This window comes from Salvia miltiorrhiza, chromosome 1 (genome assembly GCF_028751815.1).
Source record: "Salvia miltiorrhiza cultivar Shanhuang (shh) chromosome 1, IMPLAD_Smil_shh, whole genome shotgun sequence".
NCBI lineage: Eukaryota > Viridiplantae > Streptophyta > Magnoliopsida > Lamiales > Lamiaceae > Salvia > Salvia miltiorrhiza.
The window spans coordinates 38,418,782-38,445,845 of NC_080387.1; the positions used below are offsets into that span (position 1 = coordinate 38,418,782).

Here is a 27,064-nt window from a genome sequence, read left to right on the forward strand (position 1 = left end):
GGTATATAATGTGTGGCCAACTTTCACTTGATTTCTCCACAAGACTTAATACAATGGTAACGGCCGTCGTTTTCAGTAGCCAAAGAAGAGTTAAGAAGATCGATATAGATAAGAAGCAAACGACAATCAGTTTATTCATGTCTGAAGCAGTACATCAAATGGTAGTTTTATGGCATCGTTAAACATTTTCTAAAATTGGAAGGCATCCATGTTTGGAGATGGGACGAGTATGTACACCACGAGAGACTAAGCAAAAAAAAGGAATACAACAATCATTAGTTAAAGAGAGAAGAAATTCTTCTTCATGTGCGCCGGTAATCCGGATTGAACGCCAGCGCCTCCTGGTAGATCAGCTCCCTCATCTGATCCTCTGTGAGCGCGTGCTGCTCGAAGTCAAAGCTGAAAGGGGTCGAGCAGGTGGGCTCATCGCTGATGTCGTGCAGCGAGTTCAGGTACGGATGGGCCAATGCGCCTTCCACTTCACCACAAACGCCAAGAAATAGATTAGACCATCACGCCAGCTCAAAATTGTTCAATCTATCTAAAGCTATCATGCAAAGTAAATGTTCCCTTTAAAGATTATTAATGCAGCTTCCATGACTCGTACATCATAGGAAACTGAGGTTTCTAACCTGTGATCCGTTGCCTAGGATCGAATGTCAGCATCTTCTCGACAAGATCAACAGCAAGAGGGTGCACCTGAGGGAATTTTTCGGTGAATGACTGTCGACGGTAAGGAGGGAGTTGCCGGATGTAGCGTTTTGCGTTTTCATTCAGAAGACCTAACTCCGCCTCTGATGGGGTACCAATCAGCTGCAAGGCAAGCAAATAAGATCACTCGAAACGAATTTTATAAGTACGTCGTGAAAGCAGTGATACAGCATCGACTATGTCTTGTAGCCATCTGGACGAAAAAGTATGATCTATCAACTTTTTCACCACTTAATGTGGCCCTTCCCTGATATGGTTTTAAATGAGTCGCAGTTCTAATTTTCCAAGAGACTACGATCAATGCGTTTCCATAAGTGCATACCAAAATCGTGTATAACGAATATATATAGGTGACAATCAAATGAATTCGTTCAAACAAATAAGCAAGTATAGACAAGCATAATGTGTGTCCCCAAAATGAGGCCGAACACATTACATGCCTAAATAACGTTCACTAATTCAAAACAGATGAAAAATGCAATGACAATGACAAGAGACATGCAACACAAGGCAGACTATTATTGAACAAATTCACTTCGAGGAAGAGTGACTGCGATTGAGGTAACCTTAATTAAGAAAATCAACAAATGATGAGGCAAGTTTCTTTTGCAAGATGATTAACAGAATCAACTCAATATATTCTCTCCGTTTTTTTTTCTTTTTTTTTTTCATTTATTTCATTATTTCAATGGAAGATGCCAAATGTAAGACATATAGGCAGTTTTCTGAAGATTAAACTGTCAAATGATGGCTTATTTACAAAAGAAAGATAGTTATACTTTCAGCAACGAATAAAAGGCAACTATGCTATGGAAAGGAATGAATTACAACTGTAAATTAACCGAAGTAAATTTGACCTTATCTTAAATTAGATAATAGATACACAGAGAGATACCTCTATGAGCAGGCGTAACTGGTGCACATGATCTCTACCTGGAAACAATGGCTTCCGGTCCATCAATTCCATAAAAATGCATCCTACTGACCATATATCGATAGCTGCAGTGTAATCAGATGAATTTAACAGAAGTTCTGGTGGCCGATACCACCTTGTGACGACATATTCAGTCATAAAATCAGTTTCAGAAGTGACTCGTGCCAATCCAAAATCACATATCTTTAGGTCACAATTTGCATTCAGAAGAAGATTGCTTGGTTTTAAATCCCTGTGCAGAACATTTGCTGAATGTATGTACTTTAACCCACGGAGGATTTGATACAAAAAATACTGCAAAAATGACAATATCAGTTATTTTGCCATCAGATTTCTAACAATGAATGCTGAAATCTCTTCCTCAAAAAGTAAGTGCAAGATTGATAAAGAGATAAACACGAACAGGTCTGCCACCCCAGCCAGCCACAGGTCAGCCCCTAACTTTTCTTGAATCCTGGTCCCTAAACCCTTAACTTACATGAAAATATAATGTATACACAAATTGTCAAATACAGCTTTGATTTAAATATATATGCACACACCAACTTATTCACACACACATATATATACAACTACGGTATATTGTTGGGGAAGGGGCTTGCACGGCGGCTAAGTTTTCCAACTGGGTTATGGAGAATCTTTGATCCTTCTTTTAACCGCAAAAAATATGGACTGCAAGATGATTATGAGAAGATCAACCACAATAAAAAAGTTTGAAAGAATGAAAGGGAAGTTATCAATTTCAAATTCCTAGTTATTAGTATTTTAAATTTAAAACATAAAAAGGTGGAAGGTTGAAGGTGAAATGTGAATATGCCTTCACACATTTTCATTAGTTTGAGAGGAGGATTATATTAACTTAAACACACATGTGAAATTGCCTTCACACATTTTCATTGGTATGTATGGTCACCCAAAATGATACCTCTTAATGCTCTCACAAGCCAATTATTCGGACATATACTCCAATACTACCAGAGAACGCAAGAGAAAGGAACAACCCATCCATCAACCTTATTTGTCTTTTGTCACAATGTACCAGATTGAGCTTGACCTTTCATAGCGAAAACTTTGGAAAAGGCTCCGAAATCAGTAAGAAAATGAGAATATTCTATTATTGTAATCAAAGCCAATATTATTCACACTTTCTGGTTCAACTAGTTTAAGTGGACTAAAAAGTACACTTCCAAATCAGTTTAGCTAAAGTCAAGCTAACAAGCAGGTATAAGTAGTCTAACGAAAGTTAAACTAATGATGCCTTGTTAACAAATTGCCCTGTCAATAAATTGTATGGCTAAATGAGGAAAATAGAGATAAAGTAAAACAGCTAATGATGGCATGACTTAGAACTGCATATATTTTTTAAGATAATGCTAAAATAGAACCTGACAGTGCTCCTCTGACAAGGGTTGATTAGACCGGATAATTTGATGGAGATCAGTATCCATAAGCTCATATGCAATGTAAACATCATTAAAAGCTTCCCTTTGCGGCGGTGGAATTACATCTCTGATTGAAATAATCTGCGCCATACAAGATTTGCACATTATTAAATGAATAAAATCATGCCTACAAAAAATGCTTCATAGTTCAAGACCCCCCCCCCCTGTAACGGTAAGCTTGATAGCGAGGAAACTTGATTTCCAGCTGATTATACATTATGAAGATTCCGTAATACTACATGATTGTGCCAGATATGCAACACTAGACCTTTATTAAATGTATTGACGAATAAAATTAAGCCCACGAAAGTATGACATATAGAAGTTGCCAAACAGCTTAGCAATTTAAAGTCTAGCACTAAATGACAAAAAGTGGATAAATAAGACTGTTAAGTGATAGGAACACATGTTTTTGCATAGCAAAAAGACTTCACTAACACAAGCATAAATGTAATTGACTTTTGAAGCAGCAAATGCAGAATAGGTAGCTATGGCGACATTACAACCCAATGAATGAAAGAATTAGGATTTTTCTATTACCATCCTAGATAAATTTTTCAAAGAATCAGTATATATGATGTTGCTGGATAACATGCCAGCATGCCAACTAATACAACAGCATTAATCGTATATATGGGACCAATTTGCCCGAGGTAACAGAAACCTCATAATTAATAGGATACTCAAACACTATCTTTTTTAGGGGGATACTCAAACACTATTAGGTTGATTATTTCTGCAATTGTTGATTAGAAGAATTTGACTCTTTAAGGGTTTAGTCCAGGCTTGCTCAGACTGTAAACTTGACCCTAAATTTCCTAAGGATCATTTCGAGGTAACAAGAAGACATTGAGAAAGTACGCATTACAATGTTTACAAGTGGCAAATATGAAAAAGGATAATACTTACAGAAGCCCTTTTGTTGGAATTAATTTCTTGAGCTGAATATCCTAATTTCAGAAGAATTATTCAAATGGAAAACAAAATTGATTATTTCTGATGTAACACTCTCTTAAATTCCTTACTAAGCAGGAAATACTCTTATAAGAAAAAAATCATAATATACATGGCTCAATCACATCAGCACTTCAGTAACATGCACAAGAACGTAAAAAGCCACCTCTCCTTCCCGTACCTAGCAAACACTCAAATAAATATAAAAGTGAAAAGTTCAATAAATATGATAATGTAACTGCAAGATACACTAAACATACTAACAATTAGTAACTCAAAAAAATAGTCCTCTCATAGACTCATACTCCCACATGTTGATCATTTATGCAAAAGTAATCAAATTAGTATTTAGTAACACTACTACTTGGGATTGAACTTCCCTATTTAAATTGGCACCAAGCAAAACAAGGAATAGAGAGTATAGGTAATCGGAGTGGTTTTAGTTTCTAGCTACAACAGTAAGAGAAAAAACTATTAGCTTTACCATATGATGTACTACTATATCCTAATGACTTCCCCCTTTTGAAATAAGATCATTTGTTGCAGAATAATTGCATAAATCTATACAGAAAGAAAACAAAAGGGTAAAAGAGTTACTATAAAGGGCGTCTTTCTAAAAAAAGTCACTAAAGCTTAACTGTATCTCTTATCATGAATCAAAAGAAAAGCCAAAAACTTACTATACACATATTAAAGTTCATACAAGATTTATTCTAATCAGCTAATCAGCCATCCATGTCACACTCCCAAGTTCACACTTACGTTTGTGGTTCATATTCCAACTTTTTCACACATTAAAAGGCAAAAAATTGCTTGCTTATGCTCACCACAGGTCAGTAGCCGTCAAATTAGGAAGGCTATGCATAATTACAGAACATAAATTAGAATGAAATTATGTTCCTTTCTGAAAACAGAACCAACTCTTAACCTTTCCAAAAAAAGCACTATTTCTCCAGCAATAATAATCTTGATTAGGAAATTAATCATCAGCTACTAAATCAAACTCATACATCGAACTGCAGCAGAATCACCCAAATCATGATATAAGAGGCAATTTCCCCATTTTAAAACGAAGAATCAAACACAAAATGTACCTTGTAAACTACCTTCCACAACCCACAAATACTCAGAAAACAAATAAAACTCATACAAAAGTAACAATCACATGTGATAACAGAAGCTCCCAAAGACAAAAGGATGAAAAGAAAAGAAAAGAAAAGAAAAAAAGAACTAACATTTTCATGATCCATGTGACGCAAAAGCTTGATTTCACGCAGAGTCCTCTTGGCATCGATTTTATTATCAAAAGCATTTGCTATCTTCTTTATCGCCACATGCTCACTCGTCTCCGAATTCACAGCCGAGCTACCCAAAAAAAATAGAAGAAAATTCGTAAAATTAAAATTAAAATCCATCGCAGCTTCTACGTAAAGAGGCAGGATTGTTGGTTACCAAACGATGCCGTATGCGCCTTTTCCGATTGGCATGATTGGGGGTTTGTATCTAGAGGTGACCTCGAATACGTTGCCGAAGATGTTGTACTGGATGAAGCGGCCGCCGTGGCTGAGCGTGGCGGGTATTTGATCTGTGGGCGTGGGCGGCGCCGGGTGCTGCTGCGGCTCCGCCTCCGACATCTCGTCGTCGGCCGGCTGATCCCCGTCCACCATTTCTGAGAGTGTATTGTCAGTTACACAAAAAAAGATGCCTACTCTAAAAGGGGAACACAACAAATATATATATATATAATATTGTTTGTATGTATATTCGTGATAGGAGGAGAAGTTCGCAGCTGCTAATGCTATTCCTATATAGCCACCCTCCACCTAAGAACCTCTTAATCATATTTCAATTCATAATCTTTCATTCTAAAACTACTACTAATTTTTTTGCATGACCTTATTTTATTATTTATTTATCTTCAATTATATATTGAGTTTATATATATTATTATTATGCATTTTTATGTCGAAAAAAAATACAGAACTGTTATGTCGAGATACACTCGACTTAACAAGGTGTTAGTGGTATTTGCATTTGTAATCTTTGATCATAAAAGTATGCTTTGAAAATGTATGTGTATATATTGGACAAGAGTAAATTTGAAGTTGGTCTTGATTTAAGGTGTTAATGATATTTGAAATCGTATTGTAAGTTATGATCGCACAAATAATAGTTTTACATAAATTTATGTAACATTGATGGTATTTTGAAAGTTTATTTGAGCTCGATTGAAGAAAGTACTGTGAAATCAATTTATGTCTAATAAAAAAGCAGCAAATTATTAGGTGTTTTTACCCCTTATTGAAGATGGAAGTGTGTTTAGGGTTATAACTAAAGGAAGTCTATGATTTAATGAAGTTCTAAAATAATCAAGTGTTTGATTCCACTTGTTTCAATCAATGCCGCTAATATATTTATTGATCAATTAATTTGTTTTGTCATTATTAAAGGAGATTATACACCAAACACTTTATAATTAAATAAGTAAATAAATTGCTGTTCCGAACTGGCTAATAAACTCCAACTAAAGTTTGTTTTAATTAATATAGTTAATCAAAGCTCAACCACAGCTTAATAAAGCCTAATAATAGTTCATACAATACGAATACTCAAATAGTAGAAAAAAGTCCGACTAGACTTGGCTCAATTATTTTTAGGGCATTTTTTTCATTTCATTTAATATATTTGAATAAAACATGTCTTTAATGAAAGATCATAAAATGACATTTAATTGATATATAAATTGATTTAAAATGAACAAGTTGCGATTATTTAAAGTTTTAACATATTAAGTAATTTATAATTTTATGTATTCCTTGAAACTAAAAAAATTATTTTAAACATTTTAATTTTTCTTTTATTCTTTATTTTAATATTTTAATTTTTAAATTATGTATTTTTATTTATTTTATATATGAATAATTATTTATAGGGCATTATATAATTATTATAGAATAATAGCATATTATATATTATAATTTATTTTAAGAAACACTAAATCAATATATGATCTCATTTAATATATTTAGATTTTTTAAAAGCAGTTACATGTAAGGGGGTGGTGGATAGAAGGAGAAAGCACCTCATTCTAATATAAGGAAAGAAAGAAATTCAAAGATTGTGTGGAGAAGTATTCGAACCCAGGATTTTAGGTCTTGAGCATTAACTTTTATCATTAGGCCAACACACACACAAGAGTGAGAAATCATCTCATCCGGATAATTGATATACTACTCCCTCCGTCTAATTGATAATGATGAATTATTGTTCGGCACTATTATTAAGAAGAGTGATTAAAGAATAAAAAATAATAGAAAGTTGTGGAATCCCGTAATTTTTTGTGGGAGAATATGGTTTTATTTTCTGGAACGAATCATTATTAATGGAACAAACGAAAAAAGAAAGTGAGTCATTATCAATGGAATGCGAGAATATAAGATAAATTATAGACCATGGTCACTGATATCTATAGTCTAGATTTAACAACTTACAATAAATAAAATAATGTATTGAACAAGTTAATAAAATTTATTAACAATAATATGGTGATTTTTTTTTTCTTCTTTCCTATTCGAACCTAGATGAAAATGATTCTCATTAAATTATCTCTCTTTCTCTCTCTATATATGTATATTTATTTTTATTAACTGTAACTATTATTGTGTATTTCACGAAACGTTACTGTATATGAAAAATGAGGTGGAAACGAAGAGTGTCATTTTGATCCTCCCACGTCAGCTTAGAATTGACACCCTTGACATTTTATTGGTTTTGTGATAGTTTACATCAACATCAAGGCCTATTCTCTTTTATTAATAAATTTATTATAAAAAAATGAGTAATATTAAAAAATTATTTATTTATTTAAAAATTTTCTATAAAATAGATTTCATTATTTCTCATTTATTATTTTCATTTTAAGGAGAATAATATTATCCATCGTGAAAGTGAAAATAAGTAATGAATAAGAGTCACTTTCTATTTTGTAGGAAATGAGGAAAAATAAAGGAGTGATTTAAAGAGTGAATTTTTTTATCCCTCCTTTTTCTCATGATAAATTTACAATTAAAGAGAACACTCTTTGATTGATAAATTTACCATAGAAAAAGGAGGAATAACAAAAAAAAAAAAATCGGGTTAATAGCCGGAAAATACACGAACTATTTTTAGATTTGCATATTGCACATGACCTTCAAAATTAGCCCCAGAATACATGACCTTTCAATTTAATCGCAATTTGCACCCGGCGAAAGTTCCGGCCACTCTTATGTTTGACCGGCAATGACGTGGAAAAAATTTTAAACTACGTGGCATTACACTTGGCATTTTTTACACAGTGGAATGCCACGCGTTCAAAACGACGTCGTTTTGATAAGGAGAAAAAATAAAAAAAATAAAGAAAAATGTCTTCTTCTTCAATCTCCTGCCCCGCCGCCGTTCATCCCCGCCGCTGCGACTTCCTCTCCCATCCACCGAGCATCCGAGGCCATCGAAGCAGCCCCGCCGCTGCGACTTCCTCTCCCGACCACCGAGCATCCGAGGCCACCGAAGCAGCCCCGCTCTGACGCCCCACCACCGCGACTTCCTCTTTCCCCACGATCTGCCGCCCTCCACCAGATTTGGGGATCTAGAGTTTTGGGGAAAAAGGGAACTAAACACTAGAGTTTTGGGGATCTAGAGTTTTGGGGAAAAGGGGAACTAACCACCTCAGGCCACCGCCTCCGTCTCAGATCTGGATATCGACGCTACGCCTCCTCCTTTCTTTCGGTGATAGCGTCTGGATTGGGGATCTAGAAGAGCGGCGCGGAGGATCATCCGAAGGTACGCGGCGCTTGTTTTTGCGGCGACTCTTGAGGAGCTGGTTGGAAAGGGCAGCGATACCCAGGCTCTTCATTCTCTCCATGTTTTCCTTGATTCTTTGTGCTCTGGATTCTTCATACTCTCCTCCTCCCTTAACTCCGATTTCTTCTTCGCATGTGCCTCTCCTACTCGCCATCTCTCTATATCTGCGCAATGTGTGTAATTCAAAACATCTCTATTTGGATTTATTGTTGCTGGCGAGAATAGGTTTGTGATATGAGAAACATGGTATAATTTTCAAGGAGTGACAGCAATGGCGGGACCTTCGGCGAGTCTGGTCGAGAAAGAGAAAGAGGAGTCGGGGGGAGAGGGATGGGCCACAGAGAGAGGGAGAGAGAGGTCAACGACGACGTTTTGCAGATTTCATGTTTTTTTTTGTTTTTTTATTTAAAAAAGCTTGACAAAAACGACGTCGTTTTACTTGATCGCCGGTGCGTCCACGTCAACAAAATCCGACGGCCACGTCACCACCGATCAAAGTGTTAGTCAACGCGGGTGCAAATTGCGATTAAATTGAAAGGTCATGTATTCTGGGGCTAATTTTGAAGGTCATGTGCAATATGCAAATCTCAAAATAGTTGGTGTATTTTACGACTATTAACCCAAAAAAATCCCCCTTTAAATTCTTCATTTCTTTTTTCTTGTTCCCTACAAAAAGAAAATTTCATCATTTCTCATTCATTTTTTTTCACTTTAAGGAAGGATAATGTTATCCCTTAATTCTTAATGTAATAATATTATCTCTCTTTGAAGTGAAAATGATGAATGAGAAAGAGTGAAATTCTATTTTATAAGAAACAATAGAAAAGAAATGAGATATCTAAAAGAGAATTTTTTTTTTATTAATTTTCATCTTCACTTTTGCACAGGTGCGAGGGCGGGTGTGGGAGCAATACAATTCGGGTGCGGGGATACGGATTTTCAAAAATTATAGAGTGCGATTCGTGAAGGATACGACTGTTATATTTATATATATTTTATTATACGTGACCAATCAAATTGAAAAAAGAAAAGAACATTTATAAATTAAATATTGCATTGCAAATATAAGTCAAATTAAAAGTTTCAATAATGAAGTTCTTCAAAAGTTGCAAAAGAGACCAAAAATAATGAAAAAAAATTGCATGTAAAAGTTTCAAATTGCATGCAAATATAACTCAAAAATTACAAAAGAGCCCAAAAATAATTGAAAAAATTACAAAAGAGCCCAAAACGCACCCTATTCGTGGGTGCACGCAGCCAATTCGCAAATCCCTTTTTTTTTTTTGGAGGATTCGCCACTTGGCGAATCCCACGCGAATCGCACCCGCACCTGCACCATATGCGTATCCGATACTACATTGTGCTATTTTTTGAAGAATCCGTGCATCATAGCTCATCTTCCCACAAGAAAACACACCCTAATAGTATAATGGTTGGTAGATTTAAAGTTCCTTTACCCAATATGTTATAGTATTAAAATATATTAATACGAACGCCTCAAAAAAAATATATTAATACGAATGTCGTTATGAAGAGTGAAAATTTAGTGATTTTTCTGAGCCATTTAAAGAAATTTAATCTCAAGACGACTTTCATAATTGAACAAATTCCGAAAAACAGCATATATTCCAGTCGACAATCTAACATGCCAAATTATAGCATCATTTTTAACCGAAGTAACCGTATCGTCTAAATACTAAAGATTAAAAAAATTTAAAATATATTCATGTACGTAACAGCACAAAAAATGGTGGAAAGAATAAGGCAAAATGAGAATGGAGTGATGATGAGCGTTTATGTGGAATCAAAAATTCTTCGATCCAATCAGAAAATTGATCGGATCAACAGAATCAGCGTTTCTAAATCACGATGCTATGATCGGCGTGCCCACCTCCTTGCATATACAAAGGAGCTCAAGCATGCAAAGGAGTTAAAGAGGCCATTAATTAAAAATTTGAGGCCAAAATCAAAGGTGATTATATTATACTATTTCTTATATGTATAAATATATTCATAATGTTATTCTTAATTTGGAATTGTGTATTCTAATTCAGCCTATTTTACAGAAGCGGAGATGGGCTGTGGTCGGGGAAGGCTTTAGACGATTGTTTTCGCAATTCCGTAGGGTGAAGAGGTTGTGGAAGTATGAATCAATAGACGGTGAAGGGAGATGGAGCAACGGAAGAAGAAAAAAAATTCATTTTTGTGTGAGTAATTTATGAATCTATTGTTTGGAAAAGAAATTAAAAGATTTCATTTTGCATATAATAACTATTGTTCATTTATCTGATAGAGATAGAAAAGAAATATTGATTGGGATTTTTATTCTCTAATTTTGCGCAGAAGAAATTGAAGTGCTTGTTGAAGAAGATATCTGGGGCTTGGACATGCAACAGTGGTGCCACTCATTGATTTAATTTCAATAGATTTACTATTTAGATTGGAGGATTTTAATTCGAATTTGGACGAAACAAAATATTAGATGATTTTATTTTATTTTATTTTTGTAATTTCACACTCTAATAACATTTGGAGTCTAGAACAACGAGTTTATCTGTTTATGTGAACAAGTTCGGTACAATGGAGTACTAGTTTTTTTTTATAAATAAGCTCGTTAATATACTCGTGAAATAATTCAAAAATATAAAAGTTACTACAAAATTGTGGTATAGGTTGCTCCCTCTGTCCATAATAAAAACATCTTCATAAGGAAATCGGCATGAATTTTAAGAAAAAATAATTATATATTTGGTGAGTGAAGAAAGAGTCGCACAAATTAGAAAAAGTGGTGATAATTATTTTCAAACTAATTTACCGATTATAATTAGGGAAATGGACCTTGAATTCCATAAATTTAACTTCGAACTTGACTCGAAATTAAACGAATTAAACACGAACTTAGCAATACTTACGAAACTTAACCATGGGGCTTAGCCCACTGGCCACCGGGTCCTCACTTAAGTGAAGTGACCCGGGTTCGATCCCTCTTGGGAGCGAATTGGAGATTGGAGATATAAGGTGGATTTGGTGAATGGAGAGATAAGGTGGTGGTTCTTGGAGTGGATGGGGAACTAATTACTAACATCTAACATGACTTTGCCTGATAAAAAAAAATACTTACGAAACTTGAAGGAACCCACGGAATTTCAATAAATTCCATGATTTTCGTTGCAATCAGAACTATTATTATGGTATTCAATTTGGTATATTAGATATGAAATCTCATAATATGTTGTTGGTTGAATGGACTTAACTTGATACTTCCGGATTCGGACAATGTCAAATAGGATTAATCTTGATCTTTTCTATAATAAAATTAAGAGTTAATTGCCGCTAAATTCAAAAACTTTTTGAGAATTCGTGATATTCTCACCAACTTTAAAATCGGCGTATGAATACATGAATTGAGAATTTGTTCTTAATGTTCCCAAAATTAAAAAATCCGGCGAGATGACATGGCAAATACCTATGACATGTCAATTTCATGCCAAATCAGCTATACATGTCATTATTTTAATTTTTTAATAATTTTATTTATTTATAATTAATTTTAAAAAAAATAAAAATCACCTACCCTAATACCCCATCCCCAAACCTACCCCCTTCCCCAACCCCCCAACCACCACCTCCCCAAACCCCCGGCGCCACCTCCCAAACTCCAGGCCTGCAAACACCCCCCAAGCCTACCTCCTTCCCCAAACCTTCACCTTTTCCATCTACCCCCATCCCCAAACACAACCGTCGACGTTCAAAATCGAAAGAAGGTATCTGCGCGCGAAAGAGAGGGAAGGAGATTTGAAGAAAGTGAGGCCGACATTTGCGGAGGGAGGCTGTGATTTGAAGGTGGCGATTTGAAGAGGAAGGCCGCGATTTGAAGAGGGGGGGGCCGCGATTTGCATATGGGGGCCATGATTTGAAGGTGGCGATTTGAAGAGGAAGGCAGCGATTTGAAGAGGGGGGCCGTGTTTTGGGGTGGCGAGTTGAAGGAAGGGAGGCCGCGTTGCAGAGCGGCGGTGGGTTGCTTTTTGCAGGTGGGCTGCCGGCTTTCTCCCACCCCCAAATCGAAACCCTAGAACCCGCGATTTGCAAAGCGGTGGTGGGTGGCTTTCTGCTGTTGCGCCGCCGGCTTTCTCTATCCCCAAATTGAAACCCTAGGACTAGAGATGTCAATCGAGCCAGCCCACCGGGTTTCGGGCCAGCCCTATCGGGTTTCGGGTTAATCGGGTGCGGGCTAATCGGACTGGGGATTTTGTCGGGTTATAAATTTTCAACCCTAACCCTAAACGTTCGGGTTTCGGGTTAGCCCATCGGGCTAGTCGGCTTAAATGCGTAAAATAATATAATCATTTGTATTTTATTATTTTTAATGATCTAATGTATAATGTATAAAATATACTCCCTCCGTCCACGAAATAAACTCCTACTTGCCCTTAAATATTTGTCCACGAAATAAACTCATACTCTGCTTTTTGGACAATTATACCCTCCCTTGCTTTTAAATTTACTACACTTTTATCTATTGGGCCCACTTTATTCCACCATTACTTATTATTATTATTATTATTATTATTATTATTATTATTATTATTATTATTATTATTATTATTATTATTATTATTATTTTATTATTAGTATTGTTGTTTTATATATATTATTATTATTATTATTATTATTATTATTATTATTATTATTATTATTATTCTTCTTATTCTTATTATTATTATTATGATTATTATTATTATTATTATTATTTTATTATTATTATTATTTTATTATTATTATTATTAGTATTATTATTACTATTATCCTTATTATTATCCTTATTATTATTATTATTATTATTATTATTATTATTATTATTATTATTATTATTATTATTACTATTGTTATTGTTATTATTATTATTATTATTATTATTATTATTCATATATTATTATTATTATTATTATTATTATTATTATTATTGTTATTATTATTGTTATGTTATTGTTATTGTTTGTTATTATTATTATTATTATTATTATTATTTATTATTATTATTATTATTATTTTATTATTATTATTATTGTTTTATTATTATTATTATTATTATTATTAGAGTAAAATTTTGAAATAGCCAAAATGGATCATAAAACACAAATTATGACCACTCATTGAAAAAACATAAATTTTGGCCATTTTTATAGCTTTGGGACGTTTTTGCCCTTAATTGGGCGGACTGAATAGGGTCAGGAGCGCGGGTCGCGTGCCGGGTAGGATCAGGCACGCGGGTCGGGTTAGGCACTTATGGCACTATTAGAGCCATAAGTGCCAACGAAATTTTTTTTTACTCCCCCTGCCCTGTCTACCCCCAGACCCCCGACCCCACCCACCCCCAAGCCAAAAACAAATTTTTTTTTACTCCTCCTAGATAAAAATAAATCAAATTTTACTTTTGTTATTTTATTTTATGGCACTAATAGTGCCATAAGTGCCAACGAAAATCCAAAATAAAATAAAGTAAAATGGTCTTTTTAGCACTTATGGCACTATTAGTGCCATAAGTGCCAAACATGCAGAACAAATATAGAAACAACAACATCATCTAAACTCTAAATGGATAATCTAAACCCTAAATGGATAATCTAAACCCTAAATGGAATATCTAAACCCTAGGGAAAGTGTTTAAAAAGTTCCTTTTGGCTTGGGGGTGGGTGGGTCGGGGGTCTGGGGGGTAGACAGGGCAGGGGGAGTAAAAAAAATTTTCGTTGGCACTTATGGCACTAATAGTGCCATAAGTGCCTAACCCGACCCGCGTGCCTGATCCTACCCGGCACGCGACCCGCGCTCCTGACCCTACCCAGTCCGCCCAATTAGGGGTATATTAGGCATATTGCCTAATTAATGGCCATAATTTGTGTTTTTTTAATTAGTGGCCAAATATTGTGTTTACATGTTCAATGTGGCCATTTGACACTATTATTATTATTATTATTATTATTATTATTATTATTATTATTATTATTATTATTATTATTATTATTATTATTATTATTATTATTATTATTATTGTTATTGTTGTTGTTGTTATTATTATTATTATTATTATTATTATTATTATCCTTATTATTCTTATTATTATATTCTTATTGTTATTATTCTTGTTATTATTATTATTTATTATTATTATTATTCTTATTATTATTATTGGTATTGTTGTTGTTTTTCTTATTATTATTGTTTTTCTTTTCTTGTTCGTATTGTTTTGTTATTCTTCTCTTCTTCTTCTTATTCTTTTCTTCTTCTTCTTATTCTTATTCTTCTCTTCTTCTTCTTATTCTTTTCTTCTTATTCTTCTTTTGTTGTTGTTTTGTTCTTTTTTTTCTTCTTCTTCTCTTCTCCTCTTCTTTGCTCTTTTCTTTCTTGTTCTTATTCTTCTTCTTGTCTATTCTCTTCTTCTTCTTTCTTCTTCTTATTCTTCTTATTACGTATTATTATTATTATTATTATTATTATTACTACTACTACTATTGTTTATTATTATTATATTATTATTATGTTATTATCCTTATTATTATTATTATTATTATTATTGTTATTATTATTATTATTATTGTTATTGTTGTTGTTATTATTATTATTATTATTATTATTATTATTATTATTATTATTATTATTATTATTATTATTATTATTATTATTATCAAATTGCTAGTTAAAGATTAGTAAAAGTAATCACAATACATAAACACTACCCTTTTAGTCTTTTACACCACCTTTTTCAGCTTTCTTAGTCTCCGTGCCGAACCCCAACTGGGAGTTTATTTCGTGGACGGAGGGAGTACATAAAAATCAAAGATATAAATTACTCCATATAGCAAGCATGAAATACAAAAATATAAGATATTGAAAAAAACATCAAGATTGCATAACATATAAAATAAGTTGGTAACAATAAAATGTTCAACTTTGTTAACGAAAAAATAATAAAATATCCAACAATAGTTTGAATTCATAGAAACAAAGCATCTAAAAAATACAAAAAAGTGAAATGATGAGACTTTATAATATTTTATCATTTTTTTATTTTTATATCTAAATATTTAATATTAAGTATTCGGGTTTCGGGCTAGCCCATCGGGTTAGTCGGGGCGGCCCTGTCGGGTGCCGGGTTATTCGGTTACAGGCTAATCGGATTGTAACTTTTATCGGGTTGAAAATATTCAACCCTAACCCTCTCGGGTGACGGGTTAATCGGGCCAGCCCACGGGTTTCGGGCTAGATTGACATCCCTACCTAGGACCTAGAATCAGGCAAGAGATGAGAGAGACATTGTTGTTGTGCGAGAGATTTCGATTTGTTGGTGTGCGAGATGATTGACGATTGTTGGTGTGCGAACTGCAAAATTTTGCAAATTTTTCGGCGAGGAAGGTGTGTGTGTGTGTGTGTGTGAGAGAGAGAGAGAGAGAGAGAGAGATTTCTGCAATTTTTTATTTATTTTTAATTGTTGTTGGAAATCAAAACGACGTCGTATTATTTTAAAAGAAACGACGTCGTTTTCTTGCACCGCCGGCTATGCCACGCTATATTTACGATAGTCCACGTCACCTTCAATTTGGGGGTTTTTTCTTATTTTGGGAACATTAAGAACGAATTCTCAATTCATGTATTCATACGCCAATTTTAAAGTTGGTGATAATATCGCGAATTCTCAAAAAGCTTTTAAATTTAGTGGCAATTAACCCTAAAATTAATCTCAAGCCAATTGAATTCCAAGTAATCTTAAATAATCGAACACCCCCATTATATATTGGTAAAATAAAATAAAATAAAATAAATGAATAAAAGAAAACTCAAACTGCAAGAAATCAGCCCAAAGAGAATGGACTACTGTAATAATTAAGAGAAACAGCACAAACATTGATAAAAAAAAGTTGTGCTGAGTATTTCTTATTTTATGAGTGAGACAAATCCTGTGCTAACTATTTCTGGACTTAATAAATATAATTGTCAAATTTTATGCTCAAGAACATAAAGCAACTCCCCCCAGGAATAGCTGTACACACAAGATAATTCAAAAACAACCTCAAAACGTCCCAGTTTGGAGCACGAGAGGAACGTTACCTGCGTTCTCTCGACCTCCTCGCCTGCCTCGTGAACAAGAATCGGGCATGGGGACGGCCAATCCGGGAGATGTTACGGCCGGTGCTTCTTGAGGCGAGCCTAACGCGTAGCCTGCGGAAGTACCCCTCGTCGAGAGGGTCGTAGTCGCCCTCTAGAGCGAACGGAGAGTCGCTCCACCGGCCATCGGGAGTTGGAAATCTGAAGAATGTGTTCTCAAAGAACCCATCCTCGTCGTCGTAAACGCCACCGGAGATGCCATGGTTACCCTCTATCACGTAGTCGCCAAGGACGACCGCCCCGGGCATATTAGCTCTGATTGTGCTGAACACGTCGCTGAGATCTTGCTCCCTCTCGAGCTTTTTCCATTTCTCCACAAGCGAAGGATCTATATCCCGAGGGCATGCCTTTGGGTGCTCCACCTTTACGTGTTTCTTGATCTCCTTGTAGGTTCCAGCGAACGAGCAATCCTCTTGCGTGCAGGCTCGTTTCTTGGAGTTAAGGTACCGACGAGCAGGCTCCACAACAGTCCAACCTTTCACCTCTGAACGACAAAGTGGGCACAGAAGCTCGGACAATTCACTCTTAGCATTGGGACAGCCGGATTCTTCGAACAAATTAAAACTAGCAATTGATCCTTCCCAAGATTGTGTGTCGAGGTTTGAGGTTACCTTGGTGGAGGCCTTACTGTACTGTTCGAGACAGTTGGAGTATCGGTTGCTCGTAGCACACATGTAGGGACGGCAACCCTTCTCATACGAGGAACAAAGCAGGAGGACCGCATTGTGAGGAGACTCTAAGCAGATGGAACATACAGCGTTGTCCCACTCTTTCTTTTCGGATGCACTCGGTCGTTGCTTTTCTTGGTGTGCGTCTCCGCAAGCCTTCTTACGCCCAGATGATAACTTATGCAGGGTAGCACCATGGCATCGGGAGCCAACTTCCGACCGCATCTTCTTGGATTTTGCCATTCAAACAATTTGACCCCACGATGACACCCCTGCCTACCACCAAGAAACGTAAAATGATAAATAAAAACAAACCCGGAAAAAATAAAAGAAGAGAGAAAAGAAAGAAGAAAAGCTTTGTGAGCAACACTTAAAATCATCGGCATCACCTTTTTATTTTTGTATTTTTTTCATTAAGAAATAGGAAAAAAAGTTCCAATTGTCCTCTAAATCACTGTAATAAAACTTGACCTGTTAAGCCACGATTTTCGAGCGATATGAACATGTTTAAGTATCTATAAGACCATAACATATGCTGGTTCACCAATCAATGACGGTTCTGGAGCGCTACCAAGCTTACTTTGCATACAATAGTAACGAAGATTACTAAAGAAAAATATACAGAAGGTCGTTGGGCCATCAGGTTCTCCATAATAATTATGATCCATAATCATTCAAATCAGTTTTTTTATTACAGATATAATTATACTCCTGGTGAGTCATTGCAGCAAACCAAAGATAGAATAAATAGACCAAGAGAAAGAGAATATTTCCATATAATATTAGCAAAACACAAACTATCATTAATTTTCCATCTTCTGAATTGTGAGATTTGAAAGCAATAGCCTTTGATCCTATTAATGTGTTGTACTCCCTCCGTCCACCAATTCATGTCCTACTTTCCTTATTGGTCTGTCCACCAATTTATGTCCTACCCATTTTTAGTAACTATTTATACATTTTTAAATTGGTGGGTCCCGATAAACAATACACTTTTTCTCCACTCAACTAATAAACAATACACTTTGTGGGTCCCTTTCTCCACTCAACTAATAAACAATACACTTTTTCTTAAAATCCGTGTTTCCTCCCCTAGGTCATGAATTAGTGGATGGAGGGAGTAATAAAGATCACAGTAACTGTAATACAACCCAACAACATAGAGAGCCAACAGAAAAAGATAGTATCCAATAGAAGCTTAAGATTTGAAAGCAGGAAATGACAAGCGACAGTAATCTACAAGTAGCATAGAGCTGTATATATGTACATAACCTCTATATCCACTACCTACAAGCTTTCTAATATTCAACAAAACTACAAAAGATTTCTTAAAAATACAGAGACAAAGTTGAATATGCATGTTTAACTATACTCCATTGCATAAGGCTACTTTAATGCTAATCACTGAGGATATGCAGTGTTTGCTAACATGTACTATTAAGCAGCACCACTAGTGTCAAGAAGTTACTCGATGACTAAAGTTTATACCGGCAATTCGTATGAAGAATACCACCATTAACAACCATAGAATTGCATACTCCATAAATTCTTTATGCAACATAGATTATTGATATTTGGCACTTAGGAGCAATAGATTGCCACAATAACAGTATCATTTACTAAGCAAACTAACATATTTTCAAATCCTAAATAATTATCATTAAGAAAAAGAAAAAATTATCAACAAGCAAAATACATTTTTGGCCCCATAACTATTGAAGTAGCATTCTTGGCCTCATAACGGGGCGAATGGCCAAAGTAGTCCTAAAAAACACTTCCAATGCCCGCAAGTAATCTAGTACTTTACACATGAAACCATGAAATTTGGGGTTTCACAGCAACTACCTGCAATTCCAGCACCAATTCAATGATATTTAGCCCTAAAAAAAACATAATTTTCGTGAAGACTTGTTAAAAAAACTTAAAATTTAATAAATCTAGCCACTAATTTTAAGTTCATTAGTGCACTTCATGAAAAAGTCACCAGAATCGCAACATTGTCGTCCAGAAACCCTAAATTTCAGAGCTCCCCGACGACAAAGTAGGCAAAAAAGACTGTAATTACGCACTTCAAGCGTTAATTTGGATTATTTTTTTATACATCTAATTCTTTTTAGCTGCCCAATATTCATTAGTGAGCTATAACCGCCTACGTAGCAAGCATATGCAGAGCTATTCATAAATTAAAAAAAACATCAGTAGCAATCCATTAAAAAAAATCAGGATAAACGCCGCTTCACTTCTTTCAGTCAACAAATTATTCCATTTTTAAGATCGCAGATTATGACGTTCGGCATAAATTAAAAGGTTTGGAAATCGGAAACGAAATAGGAAATGGCACACTGAGGTTTACCTTAATCTTCAGCAGAAGGAATCGCGCAGGTGTGAGCTAACAAAGTGAGGGGATAGACTTTGTCGAGAAAATATAGCAAAGCAGATTTAATGTCTCTGTCTCTTTCTATTCATTTACCACATTTTTATGTCACGGCTTGCGGTCTTCAAATTAAAGGCCCCAATATAATTAGCTTTGGGAAATTTTGGATATCGAATTTAAAATTTGGATTAAAATATTATAAATATAAAACTCATATACATTGTTAGATTTGGATTTAGATCTCATGACTAATTAGTCGTATGATTTGTGATGTTAAGTGAATTCCAAGTCATAATACTCATAAAATGGATTGAAAAAAAAAATCAAGATTCAGATCCAAATATTATAAATATAAAATTTCACATGCAATATTAGATTTGAATTTGAATCTTATGACTAATTACTAGTCTGATTTGTGTTGCTAAGTGAATTTGAAGTAATAGTGCACATGTTTATAAAAATGTTAGATCTTTTCAGTTCCATAATTTAATCTCTATTATTTTATTTTTATTTTGTATTTCAATTAATTTTGTTTTTAGTTGATTTTTTTCATTGTATTATACATTCAATGTTCAAATTACAGTAAATACAGTATTTCTCTAAACACTACACATTACTACTTATATACGATAAAATAGTCATTAATATTTCCTTATTTTCCATTACACAAATAAAATAAGTATTTAAAACAACTTAAATGAACTTAGTTTTCAAATATCTTAAAGTATACGTCGAAATCGTACCTAGTAGATAGTTTATGTACAACCACAAGGTCGTATCTTTTCTGTCATCCTCGATACCAAGGATATTCCCCAAAAAAGCCATTTGCCAAATTATTGGGCCCAAAACATCTAGCTATTTTTTGCATCAATTTTATTTTGCATCCTAAATAATAAATCATGAATAAAGTATTTATTTTCCATGATTAATAAGATGTATGATTAGATATTTTTATTTTAAAAAATAGAATTTTTTAATCGCATCCTTTTAATGGGATAAGAATAAAGTAAAATTAGCTTAAATGATATAATCCCTCCGTCCCAATAAAGGTGAGGCGTTCAATTTGGGCACAAAAATTTAAGGAGCTAATGGACCTAAAAAGAATATAACTCAACTTTAATTTATTTTAGAAGAGAGAGAGTGACTAAAAAAATAGCTTTAATTTATTTTAGAAAAGAAAACGATTCAACTTCGTTGGGACGGCCCAAAAAAGAATATAACTCAACTTCGTTGGGACGGAGGGAATAAATAATAAAGGTTCGATATTTCAAAATTTCAATCCATCAAAATAAGCAAGTGATTAGCCTTATTAATTTTAGGGTAAATTACAAAATAAGTCACGAACTTTGCCTCATTCTTCAATTTCAATACCACTTTTAAACCTTTGTAAATAAATACCAATTCTTTTAAATAAATACGAATTGGCAAAATTTGTAACTTATTTTGTAATTTACCTTTAATAGATAAAATTAAAGACTAATCCTTGGAACTTAAACGTCTCCTTACCAAACTAACCAAACCGAAGCCGAAATTATAAAAAACGCACCGAATACTTTAGGCTGACCAACTTAAATTTAACCAATTTCCAGTTTCGTCTAAATTTTGCAAGCATCGTCATGTGGTATTAATGATGGATTGGCAGATTCGAATTGGAATTTAATGCTGAAAAAAATCGCGACTAAATAGCTAATAGTGAATAAATAGATAGTAAATGATATAGAAAAGTGATGGAACTTTCAATGGACTGAATTGTCCACGCCAGACAGGCGCAAAGAAATTAGCCAATAACTACGAAAACTCTAGTATGAAAAATCATACCAATTATGTTGGGCTTCATCCACACTTCCAGGAAAGTATTCAGAAATTTCAACAAGTCTTGACAATTTGTCAGAGTTTCTATCTATTTACTACTAATATAATAATGACTAGTTGTTTGCAGCAACAAATCATGTCATTTACATGAACAAAATTTTTGGCAAAACCAAGGAATTCTGTAGAATAAAAGAAGAGCATCATTAACATTTAACAGTTATATATACACTTAATTACAAGATCACATATACTAACAATACTACATAACAATCAACATACAAAGAGAGAGAGAAAGAGAGACCAAGCAGAGCATGAATGAGATTACAGAAAGTAGTTCCTATCTGGCAAAATCGAAATGTCTTCAAATAAGTGAAGAGTGGAAACTCTTGAGCCTCATATTCACAAAACAATGCGAATTCCTCAGGTTTTGTAGTACATACACACCATGGACCTACAGAGAGAAGGACTAACCGTTACAAAAAGGAGAGAAGAATCTAAACTGCTCATTTAGTGCGTTAAGAAGTGAGAAGCATCTAGTAGTTGCATTGTGGTTTTGATGGTGATAGCGATTCATCAATCATATACGCTAACGCGGGAACTTAAAATTTGGGAGAAACATTTGTGCTGGTTACCTCGATTCTCAAAACTGCCAGCCAAAACTGTGAGCAGATGATGAAAGCGGCCGCTTCACAAAGGGATGGTCCAGGAGCTGGGCAGCTGTTGGCCGCAAGCTTGGGTCAACTTGTAGGCACTGAAGTATGAAATCCCGTGCATCACTTGAAAGAGTTGCAGGGACATCTGGTCTCTCGCCCTGTCCTATCTTGTATAATGCTGACATCTGTCATCAGAGAGAATGAAAATCAAGATCCAGAGTTGTGAGCGGGATATCTTCAATACATGCACACGAACAAACTTCACACATTTATTACTGCAAATATAATAGTGTTCCATGACAGCAAGAAGACCGGAAAATGAGCTTCGAAATACTTTAATTCCACTGGGATAAGCAATCATGAGAAACAATATGAGTTTGTACCTTTGGACAAAGAAACAATTTATTATGAGATAATGAGATATCTCTTTGATGGATATTCAGTGTTAGTATTGCTCCTCATATAGCAGTCTCCTTGATTAGATTCTTTACAAATGAAAAATGTCAAATTTTCAAATATTTCAACTAGTTAACCATGCCTGGTAAATTGTGGCTAGCATACTGTGCACGTGACGAGAGATTCACAAAGATACAAGTTCAGAACTATAGCAAATCATACAAAACTGACAAAATATCTTAACTGAAGCAGCTTTCAAGTCACTTAGGAAAACAGCAAGGTGCTTTCACTTACATATTCCAAACCGAAATAAGGAAAACGTCTGGTCAACATCTCCAAGACTGTGCATCCGAGACTCCATATATCTGCCGCAAGCCCATAGCCCTTGCTCCGAACAACCTGCAGCAGCAGCACAAGATGCTCTTAAGTTGATGTAGCATCATTAGAGTTCCGTCAACATACCCTTTCCCCAAGATAGAAAACGAAAAGGAAGAATTTCAACCACAACGTTGAATTACATTAGATTGATTTTTCATATGGAAGTGCTTACTTTGGATGATATAAGGGTGCTATTACTTTGTGTGATAGATTAGACATATGATTGACAAGTTCAAGATCAATCCATCAATAGTGTAAATGGTAGATTAGCCTATATTATAATCTGTATTTTCCAACATCCAAAGTAAAACACCCACTAAAATGATAACACATAAGATTGAGTATTTGAAGGATTACATGATCAAACAAACTCAAAATTGTTCAAACCATCAAAGTATATGGTAGATCAGTTTATACTATTTTTAGCTATGTAAGCTACCAACCAAAGTAAACAACCCCTAAAAGTATCAAACAAATCAACATCTAAATGAACATAATACAGACCTCGGGAGCCATCCAAAATGCAGTCCCCTTGCAAGACTTCACATCATTCAACTTGGCAACCTGCATAATTAAATAATCACAATAGACATAAACAATAAGTAGTATTTACTAAATCATAAAATGCCATGAAAAACTATTGTGCGAAATATGTGTATACATATATATTGTTTATATATATTTGTAAGGGGAAAATAAGAGATCACCTTAGCAAGACCAAAATCAGCAAGCTTCACCAAACCATTTGTGTGCACCAATATATTTGCACATTTTATATCTCTGCAATATGCAAGACAGGAAGATAAGAAAATTTAACACTTAGAAGTCAGTTTTAAAGAAAACGAAAGAAATTAACTTTGTTATGGTGAGCGCAAGTCACTTGAAGAGAATTAGAAATCTAGGCACTGTAGGAAAAAGATCCAGTCAAAATGCACATCAATAAACCTAAAATTGTTTACCATCTTGTTTTTACATGGTTAATGCTGCAAGTAATACAATGATGTGAATAAAGGTGTACATTGTAATCACAAAGAAATCAGAGTTGAAGAGTAAACACCCAAAAAGTCTAGTTTCATCACCTATGGATGACACCTTTGTCATGCAGATACTTCAAACCATGTAGAATCTGCCTTGTATAACCAGACACTTGTGGAACTCGAAGGTCATACTTCTGGTAAAGTCTCAAAAGGGAGCCTTGTGTGACCAGCTCAAGAAAAATACAGAGATGCGACCCCTTCTGTTTTATAGGGAAAAGGGGGTGAAAAATTAGAATTTAGGATAACTTATAGTGATAGATAAAGAAGAAAGAAGATGATATTGTGGAGAATCCAAAATGAAATGAGAGAAAAAAGGACAAAAATAGCACTCATATATAGCTGGGCAGAAATATTTCAGCAAGTGGTACCTTCTCTGTCCCGTAATACCGGACGATGTTCTCGTGTTCAAATTGACTCAGAAGAGCAATTTCCTGAACAGATTAAGAGGAACTAGAAGATCAGAAGTGTTGGAACAGAAGAAGATTCCACATTGGTCAATTTTACAGAGGTGGTTAATAAACAAGCATCACTGTAAAACTGCTAGACCTGTTCAAGTTGGACGACACATTGCTTTCCGTCCTCTCCTTGGTCAAGCAAAGATACTTCCTTTACAGCAAAAAAGAATCCACCACTGCATCATGGAAAATAACGAAATTATTTCTTGACGAAATTCAGTCTCATTGCACATACTACTAATCTACGCATTATCAGCAATCTATTATCATGTTCATAGAACTGGCAGAGATTATTTAGAGAATTGACTGAGGTGTTATAAGCAAAGACTCCTGGAAACTACTCGTCTCCTAACAAAAGACTGACAATTCACTACTAATTTCTTCTTTCGTTTTTTAATTTGAGGTCTCTCTTTAAAGTAAATTCAGGGTAACATCAAGATCCTTCTAAAACTACGCCCACACCACAGCCAATGGATCCCAAACTCTACAACAACAGCACACTTAAGCTACTCAAATTACATACACATGAAAATATACTATAAATTCAATTATACAAGCTACAATATCTACAAATAAGTACAATTAGCTGCACACTCAAATAAAGTACTTACTCCGCAATTCCTTCATACACAGATCCAAATGTCCCACGACCCAAAAGCTCACCCTTCTGCCAGTCATGAATAACGCGTCCGTATCTCTCACTAGATGAAATGCTAGACATAGGTTCAGTCATGGAGCTTGAAGAATCGTCCTCATTTGAAGAGAAAGAGCACGACTCTGATAATGCACGGTTCTCTTCTGTTATCATTGCCCCTACCTTCACATCCTTCTCTAGCTCGGTCCCATCCCGACCAACTACCTCAATCTCTTCCTTATTCGAGAAGAATCTGCTTTGGAATTTTGGGATACGCGGATCACGCTCCTGCAGAAATCTTGTTGATGTATCCCAATCGGGTACCACTATAGTCGGCCGTGCCCCCTTAATACCAGTCATACGAGATGCTTTTGATCTCACACTTAATTTATCATTAAAACTTACACCATCCTCTAATCTCGTTGATAGCTCAGAAACACCCCTGGCCCTATTCGAATAACCAAAATCACAAGTTTCCCCCAATTTCTTACTAGCTAAACCATAACTATTATCTAAATTTCCAACAGATAAACCCTCTATTTTCCGATCAATCACATCAATAGCCCCAATATAACCATTACCATAAGAAAATTTCACAACATCATCACAATCAACCTCAGTTTCCTGATACAAAGGCTCCAATGTCTTACTAACCATACCAGGGGTAGAAGACCCCACCTTCATCGCCTCATATTCCTCCGGCGATATGGCGAAATCGTCTATTCCGGAAAAACCGAAGGCTTCGCAGATAACCTGAAATTCGCCCTCGGTCCCATCCACACGGAAGCTCGTCGTCTTCCCGCTGTACAAATCCAAGGAGCTCGCACGCTGCGACTCCTCCGGCGAGTGCGACGAAAACGAAGCTGAACTAGACAGAGAGAACTCGTAGTTGACATTCCTGAGTGCGTTGCTCCGTTCGAGCCTCTTCGGCTTCGCCGGCCGGCGGCTGGAGCTGGAATCTGCGCCGCTCTTGCGCGGCTCCGACCTATGGGAGAAGAGCTTCGGAAATCGATGCATTTTCATCACCCGAAGCAAAATCCATTAATCGGCTAAGCAGAAATCTCAGCTCCTCTCCAGTGATTAGATTCAATCTCGAACTTAATTCCCCGTCTATAATCTTCAATAATTGCGCGGAGTTCGTAAAATTAAGCTGATTTTGGGGCTTAGAGCAGAAACTCTGTCACTGTGTGTGTGTGTGTGTGTGTGAGAGAGAGAGAGAGAGAGGTAGTTAAGAGGAAAGAGGCAAAGAGAGACCAGCAAAACGGCGCCAGAGAGAGAGAGAGAATTATGAACCTGTGGAGCAGACGCGGTGCATTGAACTGATTGTGTATTGACATCTGAATTTTCTAATTGGCCTCATTTTTGTTACTTATTTTATTGTGTTTTTCTCTCTCTCTATATGTATACATTTCATTGTCTTCAATTGGTCAATTATTTTGTTTTCTTTTTTTCCTTTTAATAGAGTACTTACATTTTCTTTAATCGTGTTTTTTCTATATTAATTCTAAAATTAAATATATTGCAATAAAAAACTATTAATAAGTTCAAATCATGACTCTTTGGTCAACTTAAGTTTATTGCTTCTGCTATGTACTCCCTCAGTCCCATGAAGCA

At 35.1% G+C, this 27,064-nt stretch overlaps 4 protein-coding genes across 7 annotated transcripts; 1 reads left to right on the plus strand and 3 right to left on the minus strand.

Annotated features, from left to right (window-relative positions):
• Nucleotides 1-105: 105 nt before the first annotated feature.
• Nucleotides 106-5,888, minus strand: LOC131014305 (mitogen-activated protein kinase homolog MMK1-like). Its single transcript, XM_057942243.1, has 6 exons — nt 5,494-5,888; nt 5,277-5,406; nt 3,031-3,168; nt 1,607-1,939; nt 633-813; nt 106-478 (listed from the first exon to the last, which is right to left on the minus strand). Exons 1-6 carry the CDS (start codon nt 5,706-5,708, stop codon nt 303-305), a joined length of 1,173 nt encoding a protein of 390 aa, XP_057798226.1. The 5' UTR covers nt 5,709-5,888; the 3' UTR covers nt 106-302.
• A 4,767-nt stretch (nt 5,889-10,655) lies between these two features.
• LOC131014326 (uncharacterized) lies at nt 10,656-11,448 on the plus strand. Its single transcript, XM_057942261.1, has 3 exons — nt 10,656-10,855; nt 10,950-11,090; nt 11,227-11,448. The coding sequence occupies exons 1-3, from the start codon at nt 10,667-10,669 to the stop codon at nt 11,293-11,295; spliced, it is 399 nt and encodes a 132-aa protein (XP_057798244.1). The 5' UTR covers nt 10,656-10,666; the 3' UTR covers nt 11,296-11,448.
• Nucleotides 11,449-16,721: 5,273 nt separating this feature from the next.
• On the minus strand, nt 16,722-20,249 carry LOC131014337 (uncharacterized). Of its 4 annotated transcripts, none has more exons than XM_057942286.1 (3): nt 20,065-20,196; nt 19,425-19,556; nt 16,722-17,987 (listed from the first exon to the last, which is right to left on the minus strand). In XM_057942286.1, exon 3 carries the CDS (start codon nt 17,952-17,954, stop codon nt 16,983-16,985), a length of 972 nt encoding a protein of 323 aa, XP_057798269.1. In that variant the 5' UTR covers nt 17,955-17,987; nt 19,425-19,556; nt 20,065-20,196; the 3' UTR covers nt 16,722-16,982. The 4 variants fall into 4 exon arrangements, with proteins under 4 accessions (XP_057798269.1, XP_057798263.1, XP_057798255.1 ...); XM_057942280.1 differs by having other exon boundaries at nt 19,408-19,556; XM_057942272.1 differs by lacking the exon at nt 19,425-19,556 and having other exon boundaries at nt 20,065-20,249.
• Nucleotides 20,250-22,074: 1,825 nt separating this feature from the next.
• Nucleotides 22,075-26,821, minus strand: LOC131014356 (mitogen-activated protein kinase kinase kinase 1-like). Its single transcript, XM_057942309.1, has 9 exons — nt 25,428-26,821; nt 24,908-24,992; nt 24,730-24,792; nt 24,404-24,561; nt 24,032-24,104; nt 23,829-23,888; nt 23,241-23,345; nt 22,530-22,735; nt 22,075-22,348 (listed from the first exon to the last, which is right to left on the minus strand). The coding sequence occupies exons 1-8, from the start codon at nt 26,471-26,473 to the stop codon at nt 22,538-22,540; spliced, it is 1,788 nt and encodes a 595-aa protein (XP_057798292.1). The 5' UTR covers nt 26,474-26,821; the 3' UTR covers nt 22,075-22,348; nt 22,530-22,537.
• Between the last annotated feature and the right edge of the window lie 243 nt (nt 26,822-27,064).